This window comes from Micromys minutus, assembly GCF_963924665.1.
Source record: "Micromys minutus genome assembly, chromosome: 24".
Lineage (NCBI taxonomy): Eukaryota > Metazoa > Chordata > Mammalia > Rodentia > Muridae > Micromys > Micromys minutus.
Genome location: NC_137959.1, coordinates 33,392,215 through 33,415,843, shown reverse-complemented (window position 1 = coordinate 33,415,843; position 23,629 = coordinate 33,392,215). Strand labels below are relative to the sequence as shown.

Below are 23,629 nucleotides of genomic sequence, written 5' to 3'. Positions count from 1 at the left end.
GCCCTTCTCGGCCATCTGCCACCTTCCAACATGGGCTAGGCAGTGGACTTCTTTTCTACTCCACTCATAGCAGTTATTGCCCTGAGGTTTGGTTACTTGCTTGCCTTTATGTCCAATGGAAGTATCTAGACAGACATAAACATGCAAACCCTCATGGACCACAAAACTGGCTTTGTGCAGTGGATGACTACATGTTTCCTGTGGTTACTGTGGGTCCCCTTTAGTCTCGGGAGGCTAATGGAGAGACTAAGAATGTGAAATCTAGAATAAGAAGAAGCAGAGGCCCTCTAGACAGACACAACAGTTATTGCCCTATCCCAACAACAAGGACTTGTTGACAAGGACTCAATTTAGAAGCACTAAAATCTCCCTAGGTGCCCAGCAATGGCTTCAGGTACTTTTGCTGGGCTGTGGTATACAGTTGCTGAGGAGTTGGACCAGGAGTCCTGGCTGTCCCTAGGAGGAAGATGCTGGGATTGGGACAGGGCTCCAGTGTCTTCTTGCTGGCTGCTGCCATTTGGGAGAAGAAGTAGAAAGCTGCAGAGTCAGCTGTGGCAGAGTAGGGACACACAACATATAGTGCTATGGATAAGGCCCCTGTGGCATAGTGAGAGGAAACCTCAGACTCTCCATCTTCCTACATGGAACAGGCTCCTGTCTGTAAGAATGAAGCACTTGGTTACTGACATTAGCTTAGTGTTATGGATGGAGACTCTAACCTTACTGGTGATCTGATTTTAAAGAAACCTGTGGACTTGAGGCAGAAGGGAGTAGTTGTTTTTGTTTATTTTGGAAAGTAGAATGAAAACTGGAGTGAAAAAAAAATTGAGGCAAGGAACTGAGAAGAAAAACAAGCCCCATTCTTAGGGAAGAATCTGCTTTAGAGCACACAGCATTAGTATTCCAGGGAGTGGAGTCAGGACCACACAGTCAGAGCTAGAAAGAACTGTGGACAATCTAGTCCAACTTCAGCATCTTAGAGAAAAAAACTGATCTGTAGATAGCTGAGTGGCATGGGACCAGTGGCTTCCAGAACTCCAAGATCCCTGTGATCTCAGCCATTGGCCAGAGCTTTTTAGAAGACCAGATGGAGGACAGAGAGGGCTTCTGGCCTGGGCCTGGAGTGAAAGAGCTGCCGACTCCCTGTCCCATCTGTGAATAATCCAGAGGCAGCCAACTAGGCAAAGGGGCAAGGAAGCAAGGTTAAGGTCAAATACTCAGAGGGAAAGGGCACATTCATAACTGAAGGCCAGCCAAGGACAAAATTCTATTAGGGCAACACGAGACCAGGCCTGCATGAAGCTGTACCCCAATCTGAGGTGGTCCCCTGTTCACAGCAGAGCCTGTGTGGATTTTAGTACCCCTGGACTAGATTGATCCAGCTCTCAATTCTAGCTCTTGGCCTCATGACCTTGGGTAAGTTATCTTCCTTCTGTACAAACCTTCTCATAAGTCATGCTGGGATAATTCAAACTATTCTAGGAATATTGACCAGATTTGCTGAGATAATAGATGTTGGTATTGTTACATTGACAAACTTAGCATCACCTGGGATACAGGCCTCTGGGTACGCTTACAGGAGATTATTTGCTTGTATTAATTATGTTGGGAAGAACAGCCCTTTGTGGGTACCATTCCTTGGGCAGCAGATCTTGCACTGTATAATGAGTAAAGGAAATGTGCAACAGTATGCATTTGCTTGTATCTTTCTGCTTCCTGTATATACCCTTGAATGTTAGAGTAAACCCCTTCTCCCTTAAGTTGCCTTTGTCAAGAGTACTTTGCCACAACAAAATACACAAAAAAAGAAATGAAGCCATAAGACAGATGCAGTGGAATAGTGACCCTGTGTATGTGTCCCGGCTTCTCACAGGCATGCTGCAGCACGGTTCCTGAAGGAGCTTTGCCAGTGAGGCCATTTCTGGCTCCTTAAGTTGCCTTTAATAGAAGTGCCTCTATTTAAGTACAAGTTCCCATATGGAGGCAGATCCTGAGAGATGGTCAATTTTCAACCGAAGGCCCTCCCTTTAGGGATAGAAAAACTCTGTCACCTGGGGATCTACAAAGACCACAGCTTTCTTATACCATTCTTCATAGCTGTTGGTTTTGGGGCTTCCCTTATGTCAATGAAGCTCAGTTGGCCAATTCAGCAGACTGAAGTGGCAAGACTCCTTGATAATGGGGAGATCAAGGAAGTGCTCATGGTAGTGATTAGGTGAACTGAGAAGGAAAGAGACTCAATGGGGCAACAGGGTTACCTGGCCTTGAGACTGAGCCAAGGTGGCTCCAGCTGGTACTCACTGCATTATAAAGGGGGGGTGGGTGGGGTGGAATACTTCCTGCATTTGATTTACATTTATCTGGCCACAAGACCTACGTTTATCTGGAACCCATTTGATTGAAAAGTTAGGGAATAAGTGTAAAATCAAAATGCAGAAAACAAAGGTAGCCTCTTCCTCATCTGCTCAGCGCCCTAGGGCACCTGCCTGGAGAGGTCACATTTGTAGGGTTGCTCCTTTAGTTGCAAATGAGCCCTGGAGGGTCTTTTAGCAGTTTGACTAAGCCAGGTAAGCCCTATCTCTTGAGGAACAAGAATCTCTTCAGCTTTTCTGTTCCTTTTCTCTAGAGTCCTGCACCATGAAAACAGGTTTACCTTCCTAACTCCTATCCTTCCTCGAACTCCAGGGCATAGCAGATTCATCCCTGGGGTCCCATCCAATTGGTGAGAAATCAAGAGGCCCAGAGTTGGAGATTAGCTGGAGAGGCATAGAAATGCATCCGTGAGGACAGCCAGCTTCTCAAGGATGCCCAATTTTGTTTCCCTCTGGGTTCAGTCTAGGCAGTGGGTGCTCATAGGTCTGGGTACTTCTGAGACATCTCATTGGCTAAAGACAGGAAGGGCAATGGTCTGTCTTAGATCAGGAACTGGCACTGTGCTTTCAGGGAACTCTGAGCACTTTTATAAAAAGCCCTTTCTTGGGTACCCTAAGCTACTCCTTAGAGCTATGACATGGATGCATTCAATGCCCATGGACTGCACCACAGCTGTGAACAATGCTCCTGATGCTACCTGACGATTTGCTAGAAGGTGGGCCTTATTCTTTTTGCTGCTTTTGCACCACTCACATCAGGCTGTAGCTCAGCAACTTCTCTTGATAGTGACTTTGAGGTTAAAAGAGGGGAAAGCAAGGAGCTTTTCCTGGGTTGGTAATTTCTTCGGAGACCTGAAATTCTAAGGCAGGGTATGCCAAACAGGCCCTACTACTGAGAAGACAGGTCCATCGTCATGTGAAATCCAGCAGGGCCTACTTACTGGTCTCAAGAGATTTGCTTCTGAGAGAAAGGCCATGGCTACTATGGTCCTGATGTGTCTATGCCAATGATTATGTCCTTTCACTTTTTCTCCCTGGACCTGAGGCAGCCAGCTGGAATCCTTCCTCAGCTAGTATAAGAAACATGCTGATGTCAGGGCTCAAAGGAGTGAGGCTGGCAATGAATGCCAGTTTCAATCCAGGGCTTGTGGGGAGGTTGAGGGAGAGGAGGAAGAACATGTAGGGATGCTCTCCATTTTTTCATTACCCACTGCATGGCTTTCTATATAGAACAGAGGTTCCTTAGTCTGCTCTGTCCAGACACAGATGGGAGACAGAAACAAAAGTATCCTATGTTTATGTGTTGGCTGGAGAAACTGAGGGGACAGGGTTGTGGCAGACACAAGGTTCATCTTGCTGAGGTCAGGTATAGCTCTGAGGTCTTTGCAAAAATGACGTCCAGAATCTGAGGAGCCTGTTTACTAGAGGTCCTCCTGCATACTGGGTTCTGTGCTGAGCACCAGTCTGAGGAGCTCAATTTAACCCTTACAATAAGCCTAAAGGGAGGTGCCTTTGTTATTTTTCCCTTAAGGAAACAGGGTAGCTTACTTGCTCTAGGTCAACCAACCATTAGGTGGCAGAACCTGGACAAACTGATCTTAAGGCCCGGGTACCTGGCCACTAAGCCATACTGTCACCTAGGAAAAAAACATTATCAGGAAGGGTTGCCATGCTAGGTCATAACAAAATAAAAATGTCACCTTGACTATGAGTAAATATGATCCTCATATAAAACCCTGAGGTGTTACTGAAGGACAAGATGACTTCATGAGTATAAAGCATTTTTTGAAAAAGCCAATTTCTCAATAGATGAACTGAGGATATGAAGGTGGTGGTGAGGCAGGGTCTGGGGAGAGCTGTGTCCCTGCATTCTGTCTGTAATGTGTTATGAGCCTCACTTCATGGGCCCAGGAAGGTTAAATTCCTCATGCAAGGCCACTACCCAGGATGGCCCAGAGGTAGAATTCTGTCCAGAGACTGGAGGCCAGTTGTCCAGGCTGCCAACATTCATTCAGAGGAACGTATGTCAAAGGACATGGAAGCACGTCGCTTCTGAGACTGAGTGCTCCCCACTCCCACCTGTGCATAGGAGGGAAGAGTCATTTGAAGTCCGTGGACCTAGCTCATCAAGAAGGTAGAGAGGATCCTGTCTTCAGGCAGAGCTCTCTTAGGAACTAGCATCTGACATCCAACACCTTCTGGGCAGGGAAAGCAGCAGACCCTAACTTTGGAGGCCTGTCAGGAAGCTCTGAACACATGCTCTGTATTGCATGTTGGGGAAATCAGGGTCACATTCCTCATAAAAAAGAAGTTACTGGATCTATAGCTAAAGGGAGGATTTTTACTTCAGTGCCAAGAATATTAATTTGACACCTGCAAACTGTTTCTGACAAAAAAAGGATTCATATAATGTCTACAAGGAACAGGCGGTAGGGAGGAAACAGCCACTTATCCCGAATAAAGAAAGAATAGACAACGGATGTTAGAAGGGTGTGGCCTACCAATCTGTCAATCTGGCAGAACTGAGGAACAAAGGCAGACAAGACACCCTACAGGCTAATAGGACTACGGAATATTGTGGGTGGGGGTGAGCTAGGTCTCTAAGCTCTGTCTTCCCCATGCTTGGCTCTTGCATCATCAACACCTGGATGCACACTGTCTCCTGGGGTTAGTGGCTCTAAACCACAGTGAGGAATATATGGATTTACCACAGCAGTACTGAGAGAGAAAGTCAGTCACAACATATGTAAAAAATAGATGTCCTAAATATACAGAGTTTCCTCATATCAATGAGTGAACAAAGGATTTAGGGCTGAAGTGGGAGGAGCTTTTCCAAAATATAAAAACATTCCATACTGGACTGAGAATCTGCACCAAACAAGGGGAAAGGCCAGTGATTCTTCTGGAGAAATCAGGATGAAATCAGATGATACCATTAAACCCAGAGCCCACCTTCCTGGGCAGTTCTTGATGTGATGAGACTGAGGAGTGGTAGTTAAACAGCTGAGGAGATGGGGCTGAATTTCAAACAGAACTGGGTTTGAGTTTGGGCTCTAGCTCCTTAAGTAAGAGCCTTAGTGTTTGTGTATGTGACAAAATGGAAACAACAGACTACTCCTTCTCCCCAAAGGACTTTCTAATTCTAAGACCAGAGGACAGCATGGTTTGTGAGCCCCTGGGAGCTCCAGGAAGATCAGAGCAGCTTTTGTAAAATTCAAAAAAACCCCAACAGGGAACACTTCCTAGATACCCTATGAATAGTGGACTTTCATTGCCAAGTTGATAGTGTGTCCTCAAGGTCAAACAGAACGGGCAGGGGACACTCAGGAACAGGATCCCAGTGAACAATGAAAGTGTGGCATAAACCTGACTCACCAGTAATTATCAAAGTACCCAGATCCAAAGGCAGAAAAGAGAAGCCATTTACTCATGGCACCCCCTCCACAAAACTGTCCCCAACATCAGCTTTAATCTCTCCGCATGAGGCCCACAAGATGTGCCCCAAAGCCCTGACAACATTTAGCACTTCAGCAAATCGAGTTTCCACACTGCAACCTGAACAGAGCAGTTTAATGAACTGTATCTCCTGTGCTCCCACTAAACACACACACATACAAAAGCCAATTCTAAGCAGCGGTGGCTGGATGAGATTAAACAACTCAATTTAAAGGATTGAAAACTCGGCTGCTTCAAGTGAAGCCCCACAGAAAGGGCCAATCAGCAGAGTCTCCCCTTTCTTTTTGCTCTGAAATGTGGGCCCAGCTCCCTGGTGAATCACTCTCAGCTCACAGGCAGAACTGGGCCACACATCTACTTGGGTTCCAAATTGCAAGGAGCTGGGGGAGAGAGAAAGGCTGTAAGTGAGCAGGAGGAGCCAAGGGTATGCATAGACCACTGGTTTGGGATTTTTCTGGAAAGGTAGAGAACCTGAGAAGACCAAGAGGGTGATATCTGCTTTTTGGCTTCTCTCATCAGCTAAGGTTCAAGAGAGCAAGTTCAGGTTGCAGGGCAGTTGCCAGGGCCCTCAGTGAGCCTCATGCCAGCCCAGGGAAGACCAAGTGGCAAATGTCCCCTTCTCCCAACCCAACCCTGTTTGCCCCCATGCTCCTATTAAGTCATATGCCGACTGCTATGTGAATACGAGGCCCTACTCATGCCTCAGAGTGATTCCCCTAAAAGGGAGAAGGCTACATCATGGCTTAGACCATCAGTTAGCATCTAATACACAGCCAGAAGGGTTGATCTGGATGGTGGAGGACTGTGTCCCTGCAAATGGGCACACTCTGTCCCTTGGCTGGGAGGTGGGGGAACCCTGGAAAGAACCACCTGCTCAAACTCTTGAGCAAATGATACTGAAAATGAAAGCAGAGGAATGAGCTGGAATGAGCTGTCTCCACCCAGCCCACCCTCTCCTTTCTACACTAGCAGCTGTGAGCACCCCAATAAAGCAAGGCTTTGGGATCAATTTTACGTTGGTGGTCCAAGTGGGGTACAGCTAAAACAATACAACCACGTAGCCCTTTCCACATGTCTACTTCATTCCAAAACACAGGTGTTACTGCTGTCCTCAGCAGAGGAGTTTGGGCAGCAAGGCTATACTTTGTCCTCAAGTGGCTATACTCATGTCTTGTCACAAGTATTCCAGAAGGACCTACAGTGGAAACATCCTTCCTCAGAATGCTACATGCGGTTTTGGTTAAGAACACAACACCAACTAGTCAAGCATATCTAAGCTGTGAAGACTCCCATGGCTCACTAAAATGAAGGCTGGATAACTGGTATTTCATACAGAAGGCTGGGGATTTGGGACCTACCTCATCAGATTCATCAGATAATGTCTGAAGTAGGATGGGGAAGAGACTGTCTGTGTGCCGGAACATCTGGAGAGCAGAGACGGGAGTACTTGTGAGTTCCCGGACTCAGAGCCTGGGCTCAGTAAACAACATGCCATTGGTCTGTCAGTCCCCCTGCTCCCTCCCCAGCCCCCAGAGCACCTGACACTCTTACGCTAGCCAGGCTTTCTCTAGCTGGCCAAACCCAACATTGAGCCCAGGAAACCCAAGGTGGACCTTTAGATGACCACTGGCCTTCTGGAGACCCGAGTCCAAGCTCACCTTGCGGGGAGTTTTGATGTAGAGATGGTATAGCCACTTCAGAACGGCAATCCTGGTCATCATCCCAATGGTAGTGTCACTCAGGTGGCAGTTGAGGACTTGCACAATGCCATCCAGGTGCAGGGTCACTGGAGCCCTGTCAGTGCTGTAGACCAACATGAAGCCTTGAGTCATTCTCTCCCCATGAGCCACAGCACCCTGGGTCTGCACACTCAGAACCACACATCTACCCTAGGGACTGGCAAGCAGCTAAGCAGATGGAAGTCACTTGGCTCAGTCCAGTGCCTCCAAGGAGGGCTTGCTTTTCTGCTTCCTCTGCCCTTTGAAAGAGCACAGTTTGGGTGCGGTTATGCTGCCCCTATTTGGGGAGGAGGAAGCCATTTAGCTGGACCTGAGTCACTTCACTTTTCTTTACCTGGCACCAGTTTGACTTAGAGGTAGAGTTGGTCCATATTGGTCCCCTGATCCAATTTAGATGCTTAGTACCCCAGGGCACCAAGCCAGACATTTTGCTGATGAAACCAAACTAACATGTCCAACAGCACAAGGACAGGACCCTGAAACACTCTATGGCATCCAAGACTCTTCACAGGCAAGTGAAGATCACTGGTCGTTCAGACAGTGCTGTCGCTCGGCCAGGCCTGGAGCTCCTACAAGCTGAAGCTCTTTGGTCTCTACTTAACAGAAAGGATGTAAGAAACCTGGGAAAGACCAAGTGCTGCTCAGAGACTGAGAAGCTCTGACCAAACTGACTCTCCTGAAACTCAAGAGATCCACCTGCTGTTGTCTCCAGAGTGCTGGGATTTAGAGGTGCGTGCCACTAGTGGTGGTGGCATTCAGGTGAGGCCGGGTTTCCAAGGTGGGGACAGCACAGGCAGAAAATTTTAGGAGCTGGGGGTTCCTCTTCTGATACCACACTTAATTTCTCTAAAGTGATGACAGTGCAGGCTGTATTTTCTGAGTACTGGGATCAGGCAGCTCCACTGTGCACCTATACACAATGGGCTTCCTTGGCCTTTCCTGGCTATTCAATTATTCATCGGCACCAAGAACTTGATGGCTGTGCTTTCCTCATGAGCCTGCAGACTGTCTGAATCGCATGTGCTATGATTTCTAAGGGGTGTGGCTCTATTACTACTAGGCAGAACTGCTGTCTAATACACACTGGTATTTCTCTGGTGCCTAATTCAGGATTGAGAGTGGGCATCCCATTCTCAGGGGATCAGATGATCTCAGTATGTGACACAGTGACAGAACCCAGAATAGAGCCTTTGCACAGAGAAAGGCAGCCACAGTGCTGTTCCAGGAGTCATGTGGCTAGGAGTTCCCGATGGATTCTGAGCATTTCAAACTGTCAAGGCTTTGGCAGCAATGATAGGAAGTGACAGGGTGGCAGACAGTGGCCAGTCATGCCCTTTATCCTGTTCTGTCCAACAGAAACACAGTTGAGCCACAGATGGGCTTCTACAGTTTTTAGTTTCCAAGCTGGAGTTAGCTTTCATGTTTTAACTAAGCCACAGCATTAGCATATCAGTATACAATCAATGAGATGAACATAAAGATCCCTAACGAAATGCTCTACATCCTTCTTGAGTCCTCGTCTTTGAACTCAAGCACGAATTTTCTATCAAAAGCACATCCCAGGTCAGGGCGCTGGCTCCACAGCCATGGGGTACCACTACAACCAGCCAGCATGGAAATCCAGCATGGAAATCCATGCTGGCTCTCAAGATTTCCTCATACCCTGCCTCTCTTTGCTGCTGATGGCCAGAACTTGCCATCTCCTGTCCAGTTCTTGGTTTTCGGTGTCCTGAGAGCTGATCTCTAGTGGAGCTCATTCTAGAGTGATGCCTAAGGATTGCTCTTTTATTTGGCCTACAGATCTTGTGGCTAGAACAGCTCTGTATCAGCGGTAAAGTGGATGCCTGCCACAGTTCAGGGCCTTACAAAGCAGGTGGATACTGAAGCACCCCCTTTCTGAGCTATTCCTTGATAGCCCCCATGCCTTAAGGTCTATAGTGAGTTCTTTCTCCAGCAGGAGCCACAGGGTGGTCAGAATGCTACTGGGGGGAGAGGAGTTGTGCCTGAAAACCACTGTTACCACCTCAGCTGAACCATCCTTGGCCATCTCTTCAGATGGTTGGTGTCATGTCAAAACCACACAGTAAGGTAAGAAAACTGGCAGCACTGTGTGTGGATGACACCTCCTCCCCCAACCTGAGGGCATGGTGGTCATCAGCCTCAACCAAAAACCATGAGGTCATGAAAGGGACTTCAAGGTTCAGGCAATCTGCCAATTTACAGAGGAGAAAGCCTGGGTCCAGAGACAGTGTGAGATGCACCAAAAGCCAAGAGGCCAAGGGCTGAGAACTCATTCTTAGCTGAGACATCCTTCTAAGTCCTCTTCCCTTGGCTAGTTCAAGGTGAAGGCCACGGGAAGCAGGGAAGCTGCTGCACACTTATCTCAGTGGCCAGCAAATTCAGGATCCCACCTGCCCTTGAGCAGGCAGCTCTTGGCTGCTCTGGTGGGTGGCTGCTGAGCTCTGCCTGTGCTTGTGCAGAACTGAAGCTGTGGGACCTTCCCAGAGGGGTGTGCTTGCCCAAAGTGATCAGCTTCCCCCTATTGGGCCAAGCCTGAGAGGCAGTGTCCTTGCTCTGGCTAAGCCATCATGGACAGAACAGTATTCACAGGAGATATAAAATACAGTTATACTTTCTATACCAGTTCCAAAATGTCTAGACAAGTCACTCCTAAGAGATTGAGTTATTTCAAGGAATCTGCAGCAAGCATTTCTCCCCTTAAAGCATCTTACATGAACATGGACTACAATATCCACCGAATTGCCCAATCATGCTTCTGATGACACCATCCAGTCAGTGGTTCTTTCTGGAAGGCAGCACTGTATTTCTGTAGTGTTTACATTTCTATTCTACTCACATTACAGTTGAAATCAAACTGGAAGAAAGGTAACTTTAAAGATAGAGCTTATGAGCTAGCTAAGTGTTACCTTTCTAAAACATCAGGTCAGTGTATAGTCTTTTTAATTGGCAGTGCCACTCAAAGCTGGACAGCACCAACTTCTAGACTTTTCTGCTGGGTGTGGTACAGGGCAGCCAACCATGCCAGAACAGTCCTGAATGGACACTGGTGATGCCGTGGCCCTTGGCAAGGCCCTAATTGTCAGGGGGTAGTTCTGCACAGTGACACCTGTCCAAAAACCTGTCAAATGTGTCAGAGAGGCCAATGTGCAACCCTTCTAGAACTCTCCAACAATAATCTACCAAGCTAAATGCTGGTGGTACGGAGCCAGAAAGGCTTAGATTAGATTTTCACCTTGCCATTAATTAGCAGGATGGCTTCCAACAAGAACTTAACCTCTCTGTCCCATCTCCTTGTTTTGTTTATGGGGAGGAGGTTTTTGTGATAACCAGGGTGACCAGTGTAATCAAGTGTGTGCTGTCTGCCAGGCACTGTTCCAGGCTTTTCACACTTTAACTCACTTACATCCATCCCATTTCTCTCTGGGGTCAATGCTGTCACCAACCTCACAGTTTACACACACACTCCACAGGATGAGAACTGGGCCCCTTTCACTCCAGGAGAGGTGCACCTGGCATACAGACAGACAGCTGTGGTAAAATCCTCCCTCTGCTTTCCAGCACACTTCTCCATTCTGCTATGTTTTCTCTACCTCTCCTCAAGGAGCCAGTCTTCAACCTCCCACAAACCTCCAGCACTGTGGAGGGTAGGAGTTTAGACCCCTTGACTGGTGCTGCTTGATGGTGTATCCACTTACGAGATGCCACCTGTCTATTCAGTGGCTTCTCTTAGTGGCCGAGCCTGAACCCCAGACAAGGACAGAAGGCATCGTAGAGTGCATTGACCAGTCTGATCCCTGACTGGCTATGAATCCAGAATTTTGTGTGGATGTGTATTTTTCTACACAGCTTTCATGAGAAAGGCTGGTGACCCCTAAGAAGCCAATGGCCAGGAACAACCTTCCCTCTAGCCACTGCTCTTAGCTGGCTATCTGGGTAGTGCTCTAGATAAGCAACACATGAGAAGATGAGAGGGCAGCTTGCTTCGTGTCACCTGAATGATGCCATCTGTGAGAGCTCAGTGGCCCTGGCGGGAGCAGGTCAGAGGCTCTGAGCATCTGATCTGTTCTCACAACTCCCGCGGCTGTTCCTTCCAAGCACAGGCAGGGCTACATGCCACGCTGCTGCCACAAGATGGCCTTCTTGCACCAGCATAGCACATGGGATAATCTTCTTGTGTGTTCTTTCCTGTGTGTGTTTTCGAAAGGTTGGATTTAGCATTGTCTCCTGAGTGACAGGTGAAGTAAAACTGGCTCCAGCTCCCTGGTTTGTGACTGCACAGAGGAACTGAAGTCTCTGTAGCATGTTTCCAAAATGTAAGCCAAGTGGTAGAAGGTCGTGTCATCCCTGCAGACCATCAGTCACACTGCCTCTGTTCCTCCATTTCATCATTACCCCCGGAGTACGGTGTACAGAGTAATACTTTTTTTTTTTTTGGCTACAAGTGGGAGCTCGTAAATCCCCCCACTGACTGTGCCATTCCTCTGTGCCTAGTGCTGAAACCTCAAGAGGATTCACATATGCCCTGCGCCTCTGCTCATTCCTCCAACCCTGAGTTCCAAAACTCAGTGTCCACACTGGCCTGTTCCTCCCTGAGGATGCCTTGCATCCCCTGGATGGAGTCTAGACAGACCAAGTCACTTCTTTTTCCTTGCAGTCCAGCTTAGAAATGTGTTAGGATGGCCTGGGTTTACCTTTAGCTAACACCTAGAGGCTACCCTTCCCATCCCTCTCATCTGTTCCATCCTGTCCATCAGGAAGGCTGCCAAGTGTACTTCTCAAACACATCTTCCATCCTGCAGGCTTCTCAGTCCAAGCTGCTGTCCCTTCTCCCCAGCTACTTCCCACCCTTCTTTGTCCCTAAAATAGATATAATGGTGCTGTCAACCATGGGATTAGCAGACTCAATGACCTGACACCAGGTGAGTGAGCACAGAGCCCCGATGTGGGAGCATTTCACCAGCCACAGTGGCTTGGTCCCTACCCCTCTGTGGTACAACCACTTTCTCTACAATTCTGCTGTCTCCTAAAAATTTCTGGTTACTTTGTTGTCTCCCCTTAAAGTGTATTAAAGTCAGGATCATATTTATGGGATGAATCTTCATATTTTTTCCTTACATTGACTGGCTCCCCAGGCATAGGTTCAATGTTACGTTCAGAGGAAACCACTGTAGGAAGATTGTCATTTAGGCACAGGTGTTAATGCTTCAAATAAACAGTTTCAGCAGGCAGCTCAGCAGATGCAGCCTAGGCGAGAACCATGACAGTTCTCTCCCAAGGGGATGGCAAGGCAGAATATGACTTTGCTCCCTGGTCTGCACTGCCCCCCTGTGGAAGCCTGTTCTATGACACCCATCCTGGGAGAAGGCAGAAGAAATTTCTGGTGCCTGTGCCTGGATCACTCTTCTGCCTGCTGTGCCCTTCCTTCATTCTCCTACTCCATGCCTCCTTGCCCAGAGTCAGCCTTGCCTTGGATAAAGAAAAGATGCCGGGCGAAGGGACCGGTAGCCTCAAAGCCTCACCACATGTGGCTGGGTTTCTAGAATGCACATTTACAGATCTCCAGTGGCTTCCAATCTTTTCCAAAGGTTATCTGTCCAAAGGAGTTGGGCAGAGGGTGTCTGTGGTGTCCTTTAGGTTTCCTCAAGTATCTCCTTTGTGTATCAGATACTCCCCAAAGAGTGGCCTCAGTTTTCCTTGGGTCTCTGCTGCAATCTCTTGCACCCAGAAAGATTTGGACCACTGGCTTCTCACAAGGCACTTACCTGGCTGAGGTGAAGACATTGATGCCACTTCCAAAGCTGGAGTCACAGGAACCACCTGCACCTCCTGTGGGAGGAAGAGGGACAAGGTGACCCTCGCTGAAGCCTGCCTACTTGTTTGGAGAAACAAGACTCTGCTCTCTCCTTCCAGCACCCACTCCTCCATTTAGGCTCCTGAAAAGGAAGCCAAAGACTCAGTGCTTCTTTAGACCCCAGTGCTCAGGGGACAACAGCCAGGCCTGAGCATTTTTAGGCACAGGGCTCTCACAAGCTGGGGACACTCATGCCGAATACAAATGGGACATTTCAGAGAGGCCTGAAGATTCAAGGGCAGTGACTGCACATGACTTAGGTTGTTTAACATCTCAGCCACAAGGAATGCAGGTTAACTTCACAGTAAGATGCTACTTCATACCCACTAAAATAGGAAAGGAAGAAAATGCAAGTGTTGGCAAGGTATGCACTACCGGTGGGAATGTGAATGGTGCTGCCCCTTTGTACAGCAGGTTGGCAGTTCCTCAGAAGTTAAACACAGGTGACCCAGGTCCTGCTCTTAGAGCTCTACCCAAGAGCAATGGAAACCTGCCTGCATTTTATGCTAGTGCAACCACCTACCATAGGCGGAAGGTAGAAATAGCCCATATGCTTATGCATGAATAAACAATTAAAATATAAAATAGCAATAAAGAGAATCAGGTTACATATGGATGAACTTTAAAGACAGCTGAGTCAAAGAGCCAATTCCATAGTAAGATTCCACTCATAGGAAATGCCTAGAACAGGCAAGTCTGGAGACAGAAGGTAGGTTAGAGGTTACAGAGGGCTAGAAAATTTTGGGAGGGTGGGATGTGATGGGTAAGGATGTAAGGTCTTTGATAATGTTTGGTTGGGATAATTATACAGCTCAGTTAATAAACAAATTGCTGAATTGTACATGTTCAGCTGGGTATGTAGAGTATACAAAGCCTCAATAAAAGTGTTAAAATGATTCTGGGAAAGAACTGTAACTTTGAACTCTGCACAAGTCCCTCACCATGTGGCCAATTCAACACCTTTACTATACTTAGCTTTCTGCTGCAGAACTTAAGCAGGACAGGACTGAGATAATTTCTACGTTTTGGCACTTAATTAAATCACCTAAAGAGCCAAGACTTTGTGCCTCTGGAAGGCTGACAGTGGGGCTCTCTATGCAGCCCCAACAGGATGTGCTGCAGACAAAAGGACTTCTGTCGCATCCTTCCAAAGTGCCTAACTTCAAGATGCATGAGAGAAATGTGAGACCCACTAACTCGGAGAGGTGGTCGGCAAAATGACCGGCCAGCCCTTCCTAAGTGTCACAGGTTGGAGGTGATTTAGAGGATGGCAATAAATGTAGTATGGAGTTATATTCAAAGGGATGGGAGGGGATAATTGGGGACAGTCAGGCTAGGTATAGGGTGGGGTCAGCAGTGTCCTAACAAAGTTCTAGACAGCTCAGAGAATGACACATAAAGAACTCTTTATTCTTTTCCTGTATACTTAAAGTTATCTTTAAAACTTAGAATAATATATAGGTATAACAGTCTGTGGAGACGAGAAACTAAGGATAAAAGGCATCCATGACACAATCTAAATCAGACAATATCAGGAGCCTGGAGTCATTCCAGAGAGTCACATACATACATTGAGAAAGAAAAAGGGAGGCAGGGGAAGCCAGGCAGCCAGGCAGGCAGATAGAGACAGAGAAAAAATTGTCAATAGTTTCTGCGTGGGATTTTTGTCACAGTTACTTCTCCCCTGTAGTCTAAACTGTCCGTGTTTCTCAGTCATACATGAGTTCAAAATTTCTTGACAAGGATGCATGGTGAAAACTTCTCAACCAGGCTGACAGAAAAAAAGGAAAAAACCTAAAAGACTAATTGAAATTGAAAACCAATTTTAAAAAGTTGCTGGGAGAATACATTTATAATGCATTTTCACTGTCAGAACTAACATTTAACACAGGAAACAATCCCTTCAAGTCAAGTGAAAAGTCATCAGGGATATACTTGCCTAACATGAATGAGGCCATGGGTTTGGTTTCTGTTGCACATCCATGTGTACATGTGTACGCAAACAAACATAACACACACACACACACACACACACACACACACAAACACGTAAATAAAAAGAGAGAGAAATGCAAATGAGAGAAGTTCAAGCAACCCATTTACGTAACAAATGCTCACAGAGCTCTTAGGATGCATGAGGAATACTTCTAAACAGCCAACAGATGTTAGCTCATTTACTGTGACAAGCTGAGGGTGCCAGGACTGTCACAAAGGTGAAGAAGGGAAGCAAGGTCAGAAGACTTGTCCAGGGTCCCATAGCTAAATAACAGGGTCTGGGGTTCAGACCCAGGGCTGGGTGTCACCGTGCAGCATTCTGAGGAGGACAAGCTGCTGAGTGGCCAGGAGCCATAGGAATCATCTGACTGTAGAGTAAGATGTCTCCTTTCACTCACCAGGGAGAACATTTAAGAAATGACCCATTCCCATGGAAGGCCTCAGAGGCTTCTCCATGCTGGAAGGGCTTTTATAGCCATTGGCCCTCCTAAGGGCCAGTTCAGCACTGTGTGCTCACATGGAAAGTACCCCCATTCTACAGGTTCCTGCACATGCTAGGCAAGTAAGTGTTCTATGACTAGAGCTATACCTCCAGTCCCTTGTCCTGCTTTTAGCTGGAATCTTCTATAAGGAAGAGCTGTCCCTTCTTTGTTACTTGCCCATTCATTCAGTCACTTATATCAAACATTAGGGAGCCATATTTATTATGTAAGGTTTTGTTTGTTTTATTTTGACTTTTTAAAGACGAGGGCTCATGTAGCTCAGGCTGGCCTTGCACTCCCCATGTAGGGAGGATCAACCTTGGTTTTCTTTCTGCCTCCATAGCCCCAGTGCTAGCTAGGATTAAACTGCAACATCACCCAGCTGTTCTGTTACAGACGACGACTACCATTGTTCCTACTTCTTAAAAGTTTTAAAGTTTGAAAATGAAATGTTTTCTAAAAATAACAAACAAGTCTTTAGCCTATTCCAAAAACAGTCTGTGGTCCTTCTTCCTCCCCAGTAAAGAGGATCCTTATTTCTGTGTTAAGAGGCTCACACTGCTACCTGCCTTCTCTAGTCACAGGAGCAGAGGAGGGAAGGCTGTGGCAGCAGGCCAAAGATGCTGTGACATTCCCCGCACTTATGTCATGGTATGCAGGGCCTGGAGGCAGGTGAAAGATGTAGGGAGTGATGGGAAGGGCAGGCTGACCTCACAGCTAGTGTACACACCCCTGAAGCCTGCCCTCCTTGTCTTACAGGAACCGGCACATCTGTGGATAAAATGTTGGGTACAAAGCCTGAATCTTAAATCCCCTCAGCCACAGCCTCTATTTCCACCCAGTCCCCTTTCTACTAGCAACACAGACTTGGCAGGAATGGTGTCCTCCTGTGACTCTAGCACCCTAGAGGCTGACACAGGAGATGCAGAGTTAAACCCTGGCTTGGGTGACCAAGAAAAACCCTGTCTCAATAAGGAGCAGAAGATGGAGTGGGGCAGAAGACAGGTGCAGGTAGAAACTCACCATGAGGCAGCTCGCCACAGGAATATCTGCTGTAGGCCAGCTCCACCAATGGATGCTACAGCTAATCACTTACTGTAGGTGGTTTGTGGGCAAAACAGGACCTCTGTCTAGTCTTCGATATCTTCTCCAACATAATTTTTTGCATATGTATTTGTGTTGTGAATACATGTGTGTGACTGTATGTGAGCCCGCTTCTGTGGATGACCTTGTGTGTGTGCATGTGGAGGCCAGATGCCGGTGTCAGGTGTCCTCCTTTCATTTTCTGTACTGAGATATGTCTTCTGCTGAACATACAGCCTGCTGATTAGACATGGCTAGCTAACCACTTGCTCTGGGGATCCTGTTTCTTCCTCCCTAGAATTGATGTGTGCCACCATGTTCACTTTTTATATAAGTACTGGGGATCCAAACTCTAGACCTCATGCTTTATCTACTGAGCCATCTCTTCAGCTCCAATCCGGTTTCTTAAAACATTTTGAGGGAGGAAGGAAGACAGTAATGTAATGACCATTTAGTTAAGTGCACTATATGTACATTTGTTCCTGGCTCAAAGTGGAAAACAAAACAAAACAAATCCAAAAGCCCAACAAAACAAATTGCAAATCCATGGGGAAATATAAGCCCTAAATGGACACTGGATCACATAAGGGCAGTGGTTCTCAATCTTCATGTTGTTGGGATTAGAAACTGGCATTCTGCAGCAACTTTGGTATCAAAAGCCTTAAAAATGTACAAATTTATCTTTAAAAAATAATTACAGATGTTGGTAATTTTTTTTCTGCATAAAAGTTCTTTTAGAAAGGATTATAGGATTAAGATGGAATTAGAAGTAGCTAAGTGATTTATGATAGATTGGTTAAATAGATTAGAGCTTTATCTATCTGATGTAATGATATGAGGTCAGTACATTAATAGGGGAGGACAGTTTAATAAATTGGGAGATGATAAACTACATTTCCAAAGACAAAAGACATATTTGAATTACCAGTCCACAGACTGACTTTATTAATATACCTCATTATACAGTGCTGGCTAAAAGGGAAAGTCAGTATATACTGTGATTTAAAAACCTGTACAGAAACAGCCCCAGTATCCACACAATGGAAGAAATAACCCTAATATCTTATCTTCTCACACACTGGAACAGTGCTCATTCATTAAAAAGAAGTACTAAAATGTGCTAACATGCAGAAACCTTGAAAAGTGACTCGAAGAAAGCTAGATCTGATCAGGCACATACTGCATGATTCCATTATATGGAATGCTCACAACAGGCTACCTACAGGGCTGGAGGCAGCGCAGGGCTGGGGAGGGTACACGTTTCTCACTGGGGGCTAGTGGAAATGTGTTGGAATTGGATAGTATTAATGGTTATACTACTTTGTGGAGATATTAAAACAAGTAAGTTGTACCCTTTAAAATAATATCAATTAAAAAAATAAATTAGTGCAGATTAGTGCTCACTAACCTGGAAAGATGTATATTATTGGTGAAAAAAATTCAAGCTGCAAATCACTCTATTTCTCAGGATTCCATTTGTGTGTAAAAACAAAATACAAAAGATACATTAAAACAAAACAAAACACCAAGAAGCAACTCAGCTTGTGGTTCGGCAATCCAACACTGCAGCCAGCAGTGGGGAGTCCTGGGTGACGCACCTAAAGTGCAGTTTTTCTACTGTCTCCTCAGGAACACGCATTTCCTTTACAGTCAGAAGTTCAAAAACAGACCTCTGGGAAGCTGCACCCACTGCCACGCTCCCTCTCCTCCATCCCCAGTGTGCTCCCCACTCTGCAGCTCTTCTTACAGGCAGATCTGCATCCGATTTGCCTGTACTTGCAGCACCCGTAGACAGTGTTGACAAGTCCTGACCGAGTCAGCTTTGCTAAAAGGTGGAATTTACTACAAGCGCACTGGAGCTGCCACAAGCTCTCTACTGGAATCCTCTGCATAGCCTCCTTCTCACTTGTTACTACTCAATTAGAATCCAACGAGGAGAAACAAGACTGCAGGAGGCCCAGCTGAGAGTTTTGCTATGTGAACACACATCTATGCTCAGATGCACAATGGCTCTCGATGTCCTAAGACTTAACTACCTCATGCTGCAAAGGAGTATTCTTACAACTGTGTTTTGCTTTCAATACAGAGTTTACAAAACTCCACATAACTCCTCCAACACACGTTGTGATGAATGACTTTGGACAACTGTAAGTGTTTTTTAGCCAAAGTATTTGTGGATCACAATTTAAGTCAATGAATGCCTATGTTTAAAAAAATACTACAACACTTGTTGTGAGGAGTGTTTGTTATATAAGCAAAAATCTATTTTGGAACTTACAGCCACCCTTTAGATTAGGTGACAAGGGTTACCCCACTCAACAAGTAAAAAAATTAAGCTTTAAAAAGGCTAAGCATGCCAGAATCAGTGCTAAAACACCCAAGACAACTGGCAGATGATGGGGGTGGGTGGTGGTGGGGTAGTGAGTACTGCAAGAACTCAGAATCAGGGGAAGGACTTTGCACTGCAATTCCATAAATTGTAGGGCTGATGGGGAGCTCCAGACGGACAGGGGTTGGGGCAGAGGGTCCAGAGGAAGGGTTGGCTGACTGGAGGCTCAGTGGTTTGGGAGTAAGAATCAGCTCTGGAGGCTTGGATCTGTACATGTATGTGTTTGTTTGTATTTGTATGTGTTTGAGTACATGCACACATACTGAGGGGCCACATGCTGTGTCATCATTAGCTGAGTATGCAAGAGAGAGATTTAAAGAGGAAGACCAGACAGGTGGTGCTGGGCAGAATAGAAGGAGCAGACAAACATGGGACAAGATTGCCCATTTCCTGGCTGGATCATCTGTCTAGTACATGCTAGAACTTGGGCATCCTAGAAAAGACTGTGATTAGTTGTAAGGTGAGCAAGGCTGAGAGTAAGTATAAAGCTGTCAAATGGGATGATCCTGGTTCTAGAAACTACTATAAAGTTTGATTGATGATCATCCCTTCCAACGCAGTTTATGAGGTAGTAAAATCCAGGGCAAGTTGTTGAAATGTACCCTGGTTTAGGGTAATGACCTCCTGAGCAGACAGCTACTTGAAGGTGGATTTAAAGAACTAGTTAAAAGGATAAGGACTCTGTATTGGCTGGTAATCAAACTCAGGGCTCCCACGTGCCAGTGGAGAATCTACTGTTGACCCACCAATGCTCCAGCCCACAGGGAACTTTATAGCTGTGGCTATGTCCCACAGAGTGGATCAGCTCCTTTCCAGAGAGTTCACTGCCACATCAGAAGCAAAAAGAAGGGGCAGGGCTGCCATCTCCTCATACATATTAACGGAAATACAATTCATACCACAAAAATTTGCTTAACCCAACGTTACCATTTTGAAGTATATAAACCGGTGGTTCTAAGTACAATTACAAAGGTGTAGAGCCATTGCTCTAGTTAATTCTAGAATATTTCTACCATCTCGCAGAGAAAGTAGAATCTGTCCCAGGAAGTTTCAGAACTATCATCCCTTCAGCCCAGGCAACCACTCTTCTACTTGCTGATGGGGATTCAGAGACACCAACCTTCATGTCAAGCCAAAGCCAGAAGGAAGCCAAGCAACAACAAGAAGAGAAAGTTTTCCGGCACAGGAAAGCCAGATGTGAGACTGACTGACACGTCATTTCAACTGTGTAATGTTAAACCCTGACACCGCTCATGTTGGCGTAGGCAATCTGCTGTTCTGTAACTTTTCCCTTCTGTGCAACATTTCTAAAACGAGAACCATAAACAAAAAGCTCACACACCAGTTCAAGTTCACAAACTGTCTATTACTGAGACTTCTAGCTTATCCTAGAAAGAGAGCTTTTCCTGTGTGAGGCCTTCACTAACTTACCTAAATTTTCTCTTCCCAGGAGTTGTCAGAAAGTATGCAAGCTACAGCACTGGTCAGGTCTCCTGCTTAGCTGGTGAGAAATCTATCAGAGGACTAACAGTGCCCCAGTGTTGCTCCTGCTGTGTGCTCTTCTGTCTCCAGGTACTTTATTGCCCTGGCTCTGGCACAGCTGTAACCTGATACCCAACACAGGTCCAGCAAGGCAGTCTTTTCTCTTCTATGAGCCAAACTCACAGGAGGAGGCCAATGACCTGAGGTAAGGCTGTCTGCTATTCCATCAAGGAGTTAGCAAGCGCACGCGATGGCTATGGTGGTTCTCAGACCCCACTCTGTCACCTTTAGACATCTGCACAGGGTATGCATCTACTTACTCTGACTAACTGAAAAGGAGGACATCCCTCCAAGATGGACAGAGACACTGAGGCAGAGGTCCAGGAGATAAGACTCCAGCAGGGCGTTAGAGGCAAATTCCATCTCCAATCAGTATAAAAATAGTTTTATTTTACAAACAAGCAAGGAAACAATGTCAAAAAGCATCTGAAGGTCTGTTTAAAGGCAATGACTTGTGCAGTAGAAATCTCTAGTACTTAATAAACTAGCATTTTTCTGACCCATCAATCCTGAGAATGACGAGGGCGCAGAGAGCCAGATGCTAAAAATCAAATGAACTGTGTAGCTTGGTGCTCTTACCATGTTCCCAACAATGACTTGATGGTGGCTGATCCCAGTTGGAGATCAAGGGCAATATGTAATGTTTCTTGGGGTGACAAGGGTAAAGAGCATGGGCTCTGGGTACAGCTGTTGGAACGTGCAGCAGTGGGCTAACAACAGTACCACAACGAAAGGAGTCAACATATGTAAATGACACTACACATTTAGTTCCAGGACCTCTGTCTCCCCAGCAGCAGAAATGGGAACTCTGACGTCAGGGTACTCACCAATGGCTGTCCCCTCCTGCTTTGGCAGGGAATCCTCAGGGTTGGGTTCTGTCTGCTTCTGTGCTACTGACTTAGGCTCATCTGGTTCATCATCCTCGGGGGTGACTAGCTTCATGAGGCTCTGGTTACACACATTGGCCACTTCCTTGATACCTGTCTACTGATGTAAGGATCACCCCCATGCAAAGACCTCCTAAAGGCCAACCAAGGCCACCAGTCTTCCTGGTGACAGGCTCACAGGCTTGGTCCTCCCTAAGTCTTGTTCTTCTTACATGTACCTTCTTCTCAAAGGTGGTCCCTCCTCCATTTGGATATTTCTCATGCAAGGTACAGAGGGAGCTCAGAAGGGTAAAGCCTTGGTACATGAGTTTGCTGCTCCATATCTGGAAGTAACCAAGTGTGGACTGGAACAGGCAGCAGCACTAGTCTGCACCTCTGGCTTTCCTAATCCACATTCAGCTTCATCTCTTGCTTCTTAGGACTGAAGGAGCCTAAGGGAACCTTTCCCACTCACAGACCCTCCAGTTCAGTTTCCTCTCCCGAGTGAAGGATACTTTTCTTGCGGTCATCATAAGCCAAGCAGGGTAGGACAGCAGTCAGGATCCCAGAGGAATAGGGCAGCATTACCCGGCCCGCCAGCTGGATGAATTCCCGCATCCAGCACATAGCTGTCAGTTGAATCAGGTCATCTGGAAGAGGAATTGGTGGCTTCTAGAGGGGCTGGCACATGCATTGAAGAGCTCCTCTCACCTACTAAGCACAAAAGCTAGGCCTGGAGGCTTGTGAATCAGGGACTTAACTGCTTCTAGCTACATGAATACAACACTTCCTGGGCTCCCTGCTTTCTAAAGGGTTGTAAAGATAGGTTAAAAGTGAAAACTCGTGTGCTGGACTTTGAAAACAGCCATGATTCCCTCCCCTCCCCAAATCCATGCCCTGTAGCAATATGACATGCTTCATTTCCAAGTGGAATTCATTTTCCTATCCTTAGATCCAGAAAACTGGCTACTCTGGCTAGCAGCATGTAGTTGTGTCTCTGGTTTAAGCAAAGCAATCCGTGTGTCCTGTTTCTCTTGGAACCCTGCTGATGCCATCCAGCTTACTGGATGCTGGGCCCCATTTACCCCATGTTGGATGTGGGTCATTGCACACCACCTAGCACAACTGAGCCTGCAATGGCTTCAGGTGCATGATGATGCCCAGCCTGGACACAGGGGCAAAGACACCTATCTGACCTATAGGTTCTTGGCCAGTAACAAGCAGCCCTTGCTGTGCCTGTTTCATGTAGTTTGACAGCCAATAGATGCTGAGAAAGGCAATTCTGACCTTCACACATCCCATCTTTACCTAAGGCAAGGAGTATCTACAAGATCTTCAGGCCAGGTGAAAGTGTATGTTTTTCAAAAGAGAACATAGATCTCTTCTGACTCACACCCACTGCCCCACTGCTTCCAGATACAGAGTCACATGCAGTGTCTAGCCCACATGGGTCCCTTCTGCCCCATACTGAGGGTCTGGATATGAGAGACAGGGGTTTCTAAGGAGGCAGTTGTAGCTACAGGGCCTCCACAAACTCACCTGTGGTCTGGCAGTGGATCACCAGGATGTTGGCCATCTCAGCAAACTTCACACTGGACGGGTTCTTTTTAATTTCTTTCAAGAATTCTCCAAGAACCACCTCACACCTACCAATGAGCAAAGGAAGCATGAGGTAGCAAGCACATCAACCCATTTCTGCTCTGGGTCAAACCCTATACTTGTAGAAGGGTAGTGAGCAGAGACTGGGAAGATGAATTTTCTATTCCTCCATGGGGAAGAATATAGGAAGAAGTACCCACAGGGACTCTAGCAAGTGGCAGCTGCCTGCTGTTT

General features: G+C 46.5%; 1 protein-coding gene across 1 annotated transcript in view; it reads right to left on the bottom strand.

The window, feature by feature from the left end:
* Positions 1-23,629, bottom strand: part of VAC14 (VAC14 component of PIKFYVE complex) — a 96,144-nt gene that overhangs the window by 56,132 nt on the left and 16,383 nt on the right. The window contains exons 7-12 of the mRNA XM_080936623.1: positions 23,336-23,442; positions 22,312-22,446; positions 21,758-21,910; positions 13,351-13,414; positions 7,487-7,631; positions 7,187-7,252 (exon numbers count right to left, since the gene is read on the bottom strand). Of these exons, the coding sequence (XP_080792749.1) occupies positions 7,187-7,252; positions 7,487-7,631; positions 13,351-13,414; positions 21,758-21,910; positions 22,312-22,446; positions 23,336-23,442 (670 nt within the window). The remainder of the gene's footprint in view (positions 1-7,186; positions 7,253-7,486; positions 7,632-13,350; positions 13,415-21,757; positions 21,911-22,311; positions 22,447-23,335; positions 23,443-23,629) is intronic.